This window comes from Pinus tabuliformis, chromosome 2_2 (genome assembly GCF_031772625.1).
Source record: "Pinus tabuliformis cultivar Carrire ecotype Pingquan chromosome 2_2, CPIR1, whole genome shotgun sequence".
In the NCBI taxonomy this organism is placed as follows: Eukaryota; Viridiplantae; Streptophyta; class Pinopsida; order Pinales; family Pinaceae; genus Pinus; species Pinus tabuliformis.
In genome coordinates this window covers 271986961-271995170 of record NC_142300.1, presented here as the reverse complement: position 1 = coordinate 271995170, position 8210 = coordinate 271986961, and the positions used below count along the sequence as shown (strand labels likewise).

The 8210-nt window shown below is 41.4% G+C and overlaps 1 protein-coding gene across 1 annotated transcript in view; it reads left to right on the top strand.

The window, feature by feature from the left end:
• Window positions 1-1160: 1160 nt before the first annotated feature.
• The window catches only part of LOC149192353 (WAT1-related protein At2g39510-like), a 64146-nt gene continuing 57096 nt past the window's right edge, over window positions 1161-8210 (top strand). The window contains exons 1-3 of the mRNA XM_089406167.1: window positions 1161-1257; window positions 1351-1739; window positions 1874-1961. Of these exons, the coding sequence (XP_089262293.1) occupies window positions 1161-1257; window positions 1351-1739; window positions 1874-1961 (574 nt within the window). The remainder of the gene's footprint in view (window positions 1258-1350; window positions 1740-1873; window positions 1962-8210) is intronic.

Below are 8210 nucleotides of genomic sequence, written 5' to 3'. Positions count from 1 at the left end.
GGCAAACTATCATTCGATAATTCAAACAACGAGCTGAGGTTGGAGTGCGAGTTACGAGCAGGTTGAGAAGTGTGAAGGGCACATAGAGATGTGCCCGCACTTCGGGCAAACTCGTGCAGAAAACTTGAGCAAGGTCGTCGGGCAGAAAACTCGGGTGAGGTCGTTCGGGCGAGCCAGGTGAGGTCGTTCGGGCGACGCGGGTGAAGTCGTTCGGGCTACCCGGGTGAGGTTGTCGGGCAACCCAAGTGAAGTCGTTCGGGCGAGCCAGGTGAGGTCGTCGGGTGACCCGGGTGAAGTCGTTTGGGCGAGCCGAGTGAGGTCGTCGGGCTACCCAGGTGAATTCGTGTAGCGACCTGGGTGAAGTCGTCCGGTTGAACGAGTTCGGGTGAAGGTGTTCGGGTGGAATCTGGTGAGTCGTGCGAAGGCGCGAGTGGACGTGTGGACGGATGGCCGGGCGAGGGCGCGCTGTGCACGCCAAAACGAAGAATCGTACAGAATGCGACCTGGGTAGGGCGCGCCATGCACGACGAAACAGTCGAAATGGTGAAGTGTTGGAGTTGTGAACGGAGGTGTGACTCGTGCAGAGGCGCCCGTGTGTGACGACTTGGTTACGACGAGGCGTGCCCAAGTTGGGCAAATGACACGATTGTGCAACGAGGTGAATGAAGGGTTAGTGAGTCATGTGTGGCGACTTGGTTACGACGAGGCGTGCCCAAGTTGGGCAAATGACACGATCGTGTAACGAGGTGAACGAAGGGTTAGTGAGTCATGCAGTGACTGTGCGGAGGCACCGACGAGCTGGGCAACCGAGTTTGCCGAAAGTTGGAAATTTGGCTAAGTGTAAATTTGGGGTTTCCTAAGATTTAACTTATACTTTCTAAAAGTGAAAATTATATATATTGATTTGGGTCGACTCATATTGTAGGGAGTTTCCCCTCCCTTTATACTGTTGTGCATTTCTATTGTATAATGTTGTTGATGATGAATGTGTATGGGTTTTCATCTGTATAAAGGAAAAATATAATACTTGATAACAAAAAATAAACTAAGTATGGAATGTTAGGCGTAGTCTACAATCGTAAGTATTGGTGAAAAGAAAACAGTTGGTAGTGACGCACCTCGCTATAATGCGGTTGGAAGAGTACCGCCAGTGTAGGGGCATGACAGGTGGTATCAGAGCTAATTCAGGTGGAGTGCAGGTGAAGGAAGTTGATTCTACAAAGGCCGAAGACTTGAAAGGGAGTTCAAGTTTTGCAGGTGACAGGTGGAATCAAAGGCTGGTTCAGTTTTGCAAGGGGAACCTAGTGAATGGTGAAGAGTCAAGAAAGATGTCTATCTTGTAGGAAATAGGTTTTGCAACTTTCAAGGAATTTGAAGAAAGTCTACTCGAAGAATCAAGTAAGGTTGAACAAAGATTTGCAGAATGGGGCAAAGACTTGTTCAAAGCAAAGGAAGTTCTTCGTGCTTTGGTCAAGGAAGGGATTTCTGACAGAAATAGGGACGTAGCCTATCGACTTGCAAAAGAAGTTGACTTGTTTGATGCAGAACTTAGGGAATTGAAGATAAGGAAGAAATTGATTCGAGAGAAGTTGAAATGGCTAACTCTTGAGAAGAAGCATTTCATAGCTTTGACTCATAAGGAGGAAGCTGCAGAATGCGATGATAAGAAAGAAGAAGCTGTGATAGTTAAGAATGTTGCAGATGTGACAACGATAGAGGACGAACTTGAGATTGATCAAGTTGGACCAAGATCGTGCAATTTGCAGACATGGATGGATGAGGATACTCACATAGAGGAACCTCATGATTATGATGTAAGTACTATTGATACTTGTGTTTTAGTTGAGCATTTGGTAGATGAACTGTATGTAAGGAAGAGCAACACCAGTTTGTCGATGCAAGGGAGCATCTTACCATGGATGTCTACGATGAGACCTTGTATGAAGAAGCAAGGATTGTTGGTTGTTACAGGCCTTTTCAATGTTGTTTGTGACCTTATGGTAGAAGGTACAAAGGCTTGTGACAAGGGAGGAACATGATAATCACTGTGGAGGATTGGGTCATGCTTTAGCCACATGGAGAATTGGCTGAGTGCCCGACATGACTCATGGACAGATTGGAGGAGGGCACACACTTGGGTATGATGATACTTGGGTGGACTTCTCATGGCCGAGACCAAGAGATAGTCTTCGTGGAACCTTTAGTGGGGGAGTTATGATGGAGACTCATGTGATGATGATATGGTTGGGTGACCGAGTTCACTAGACCGAAGATTTGCAGACTTGGATGATGATGACTGATTGTTGTGATGGGTCTACTTAGTTGGATACATGGGCAACTTAGTCATGGACATTAGGTTGGAGACATGGAGCTTGGCAGTCTATTCATGGACATTGTGCAGGAGCACTTATAGAGGTGTCACTTATGGGCATCCAATGAGAAGTTCCAAGGCAGGGATGTTGTGTAGGTAGATTTGTTGACGTGACATGGTGGTGTTTTACTTACAAGCCGATGGAGATGTTGTGCACTCTTGTACAACAAGGCCATGGACTTGGATGGAATTGTGAGTAGAATATGGAGCATTCTTACTACATGGAGAGCTGAGGCATCTTGCAGAGACCTTTGGGCCGAGACATGTATGCTTACTAGATGTTGGTTGGAGATGACTCATGGAGCTCATGATGACATGAGGTTGTGACTTTTGGGACTTCATATATGGTGGACTTAGAGGATCTGATGCATTGATGAGTTGAGGTCAGAGACTTTCATGTAGGATGGGGTGCATACTTTCGAGTACATGTATGGGTGTGGCTTGGAAGAGTGACTTGATGTGGAGGATAGATATGAGATACTTTGGAGTGATGGAGTTACAATGATGATGATGCCTTGGTGGCAACACTTGGGCATGGGTTGAGCCGAGGCTTAACCACTTTTGACACATGGGAGCTGATTGATCTATGATCATGGGTAGCACATGGATAGATGAGACAGGTGTATACTTGTTTCTATAGTAGACCTGAGGGATGGCACATTACAGATATGATGGAGGTAGCTTCATGGACCCGGATGTGGCACATCGAGAGTCGTGGTTTGATGAGATGATCTCTTCACTTTGAGGAGATGGATGTTTTGCAGATGGATGATGTTGGAATAGATGTGGCTGATTTCATGCAACAAATTGGTGTTTGGTCAATTTAGTGTGTCCTAAATTGTTATTTAAAATGTCAATCCGAGAGTCGTAAACTACTAAAGTGAAGTGCACTGTATATGCAAGATAACCGATTTCTTAATTCTTTGTCGTTTTTGGTTTTCGGTTTGTTTTTGGGTTTATCTTTTGTTGATTCCCTAATGTGAGATGGCAAAATTGAAAGTCAAGTATGGATGGCGATGGTGACTTCTACAATGATTTCCAAAATTCAAAGTTCTCAAAAAGGTTTTAAAACTTGCAGTGATAAAATCAATTCCTAAGAGAAAATAAAAATGTGCCAAACAATGAGCTAGTGACAATGAAGCCCAGTATCCTTGCTATTGTATAAAAAGAGAAAAGCTGAACTCAAAGCAATTCAAAAACTATAAGCAAGGTAATTTGATGTCTAAATTGCATAAAATGAAACTAAGATCAAACTACGCATTCATACTTCCAATTTCTCACCATTTGCCTCGCTCAGGCTATAGGAGGTAACTGAAAATGACATGAGTAATCTAGTCACTAACTTGCAGAAAAGTAAACTAAATCACACTACATCAACTCATATTCTGACCCCTCACCATTTGAGTCGCTCTGGCTATAGGAGGTAATCATAAACAAATTGAGTAATATGATATCTAAATTGCATAAAAGTAAATGAGCAAAACAGAACTGAAAGAAATAACAATGTTAGAATTAAAACTCAGAAAATAAATCAGCAGAAGGACAAGATGATTTCATGTCATTAGTCATTAAAACTATGTGAAATTGCCCAGGCTGTTTACAAGAACCTGAAAGAAAAACACTGATTAGTTAACAGTCATGAGAAGGCATAAAAGAAAATATGGACAACAGTTAACATGAATATCAGAACAGTGTAATATATACAAGCAAACGATTATGGAAACAGTAACATAATGAAGGAAAGAAAGAAACTATACAGTAGTTACAGAGCCTTGGTGTATAGGAGCCCTCTGCAACCTTGGCCAATGAACAATCTGTCACAAACTGAACTTTAAGAACATTGTCTTCTCATATATTAGAATGCAGTCAAAACATAAAGATAGAGCACGACACAGTGGGTTCGTAAAACAGTCAAGATTACATATAAAAAGCTAACTAACAAGCGTATGATAACACATTATTTATAATTGAGGATGCTACAACTAATTCCTAAATTCTGCGCTGCTAAACAGACACGTGAATAACCACGTCCTAAGATCTAGCAGTATGGTAGCCGTGACAATTAAATCTAAGGAGTGGTGGCTGTTCAATTTGGTTCACGGAGTGGTCCACAAGTGTTAGCACACCTCCGGAGATTGAGGAATTTGCCACGCAGGTCTTCACGTGGTGAAAAACAGAGTCGTGCCACCACAAAACTCTTAGGTTGACCACTACTTTGACTGTCTTTGACCATGGCATTTTGTGAGTGATTCAACTAAACCAAGGGGACACGTTCCATGTACATATCATTTGCAGCTTGCCCATGTGGCTAGATTCTCCAGTAGACACCTGTAACATAGACTTCAACAAAATGGCTGCGGAAAATTGAGCTGGCTGCGGAAACTGACAAGATTCCGCAGCTGACTGAGCAAAAATCTAGATCAAACAACAGTCACAAGACATAGTTAGGAAACCATATTATAAGCCCTTTTTAAACTAATATGCAATGATTTGATAGCTTGGTGGGTCAAGTAACTGGAAAAGAAGGCTAAAGAGGTGTATAGGGAAGATGCAAGTTTGGGACTCAACATACCCCCACTGTGAAGGTGTTGCATGTCTTCATGCAACCAAAATTTTAGTCATTCCCCTTTTAATCGATATGTTTTGAAGCCTCTACTAGTACATCGAGTCTTCTTTTCTTCTTTCTTGGTGCTACCACCATTCTAGGTTTCCTTATTAAACATCTGAATTTGAGATTGATCAATTCCCTGCTCAACTTTCTGCACTTTTTCTTTAGTTTTTTGTTCTTCTTTTGCCATAGACCCAAATGAAGCATATTATTATCATGAATGATTTTTTCCACTTTGCTCTGCTCCTTAAGTGCTTCATTTCCTTGCTTAATATGCCTGTTTAGAACCTCTAATTCAAACACTTCTTGCTTTAAGGATTGGACTTGTGCATCTTGTGTCATGTGGGGCAGAGTGGACGATGTACTCGGGCCTGCAGCTATCTTTTCTAAAGATTCGAGGTAATCATACACCTCCTGTTGACTTGGATCTATTTCGGGTGTTTTTCTTGGACTGACTTCAAAGTCTTGTTAAGGAGGAGGACTGCTTTCTAATTCCGGCCGAGAAGGGCTTACATCAACATCTGGAGGACTAGTTTCAATAGTTGGCTGAGGATGAGGTGGACTACGGCCAGCTAGAGGTTTCTCGGGTGTTTCCCCACCCAAGTCGATGAAGTGGGGTCGTTTTACTTGTGTTTTCATCCCCTTTCCTCTAAGCCTGCTGCTTCTTCTTAAATACTGTGGACTAGTACTCCCTTCTTCTATGCTCTGTTTTCCTTTTTCCTTCTTCTTTGCTGTAGCAGCTTGTTTTTGAAGATGCACTAGTCTCTCAGACAATGTTTGATAGTCTTCCTCTATAGATGGCTCTGGTGATTGGTAGACTTCTTCTATGTTCCTTTTACCTTTCAATTTTCTCTGTTTTCTGTCCTTAGTTCTTTTCTCCTTTTCTTTTTGACCAACTTCTTGAGTTTTGGTAATAGGAGAGTCTTGGATTATGGCACTCTTTTCTTTTCTCCTACTCCTTCTTGGTGCCTTAGGTGTACTGCTTTCAGGAGCCTCAGATGGCTCTTGAAAGTAGTTTCTTACTAAGAACCGTTCCCAGGTATCTTTGTTTTTCTTCAGTTGGTCTTCAATGAGAATCCTTATAAGTCCATGATGATATAAATGAGGTTCTATATTTCCTATGTTCTTTTGGACTGTGGTACTCATTTTTTTCAAACTCAGCAGTAAGAAATAAGGCAGATTAAGAGTTTGACTCTCTAAGAAGTTCATCAATAACCTAGCATGATACATGTACATTGCTCCAAAGCGTCCTTCGCAAGTGATAAACTATTGGATGATTAACTGTAAGCTAGCCCATTCTTCTTTTAATGCATGAACATGAATTCCTTTTGTAAACACAGTAGCGTCCATACTTGGGTTACGTAACATAATTCTCCATGCCTGCTCGTCCACACTTTCGTTTTTAAACCAATGCTTACCTTCCTGGGGCAAGTCTATGGCAGCTGCTACTGTTGCTTCAGTGACTGTGAAATTCAAGTCTCCAATGTCCACCATCTGGCCGTCGAAAGACCGTGCAAAGGCTTTTGTTACCTCCTTATTATGGCCCTTAAATTTTTTAATGAAGCGTAGCCATTTTACTTTCTTCAGCAAATCTTTTACTTGAGGATAACCTTCTAAGTACTTAGGTCCTTTCGGTTCTGCCCTTAATAATCATCCCATCCTTTCTTCTATTTTAAATTCAACTGAAAATTCCACTGCGTGTGAGGGTTTACCAGAGGTAAGATGGCTAGGTTGCAGGGTTTATGGGAAAAACAGTGGCTGCAATTGGTAGATGGATAACAGGTAACGGGAGTGTTCCGGGACTGCAAGCGGAAATAGAGGATGAGCAGCCGAGGTGAGTTCACAAAATGAAGTGTAGAAGTATGTGAAGGGGGTGGTTTTAACAAAATGGTAAGGAAATGGAGTGAAGTCGGGATTTTGAATTGAACGGCTGCGTGAGAAATGTTACACATTTAATGAATGGCTGCGAGAAATGCGGTGGAGAGGAGCCGTAATGGAATAGGTCACATCCCATGATTACAAGTGGAGTATGAAAGTGCAGTCGACTATGAGTTAAACCTGAAAATCAATCATGAGACTGTTAAGAAATAAATGCATGGTTTATGGAATAATGTCGTGGGATGGTAATGGGTAATGGAGCTATCGTGATAATCATTGCACATAGTAGAGCTTTTATGGTTTGATAACTATGTAAAATTGTGCCTTTAATTGCTATTTGAAAGAAATTTTTGCTCGTACCTTGGAATCCTTGTCATTTGTTTTCCATTAGCCTTTACTCAACCGCTCCTTATTGATGTTTGTAGATGCTCTATGTATCCATAGCATATGCTCAGTCACACCTACATTTTCATGATTATTGCACTAACATTTTGACCGTAAATTTGGAAAACAGAGTGGTGGCTGCAGAAACTACTTCTGGCTGCAGAAACTGCTTCCAGCTGCGAAAACTGACACAACACCCCTTTGGCTAAATAAAGACAGTTAGATAATAACTAACTGAGTGGAAATGGTCCAGAAAGAGACATTTATTGATGAAATGGAATGAAATGAATGAGATGGAGTGAGATGAAGTGGAGTGAAGTTAAATGAAAATGAAATGGAGATGGAGTGGGATGGAAAATGAAGTGGAGTGAAAATGAGAAAGAATGAGAGAATTTTTTTGGAAAATATAGAGTGTCAGGTGTCCCTGATTTTCACTCTACATTTTCTATATAAGACCGCCAATCAGTGATTGGTTTTCAGGCTTATACAATTTTTCTTTTCTTTTTTCTTCTCCTTTTTTTTTTTTTTAACTGAAAGAAACAAAGGCTAGGCTGGTGGGGAAAAAGGATTCTTCTTCACCAACCTTATTACAGAATTCTCTTGAAGCATTTTGACAAATTCCTCTTTTGAGAGTGGCTTATGATAAATTTTCAATCTGTGGCCATTCACAATAAGAGGAGCTTAAAATTCATCAATGGTCTTGATTCTTACCGCTCCATTTCTAAAGACTTTGTCAATCTCATATGGCCCAAGCCAATGGGTCTGAAATTTACCTTTGAAGTCTTTAAACTTGGAATCAAACAGTAGTGCCCAATCTCCCTCTTGAAACTTTTTCTCCTTGATGTATCTGTCATGCCACTTAGCTCTTTGATGTTGAACTAGATCAGTTCTTAGAATTGCTTCTTGTCTGATCTCATCTAGCTCATTCAGCTGCTCCATTCTGTGCTTTTGGGCTTCTGATAGATCCAT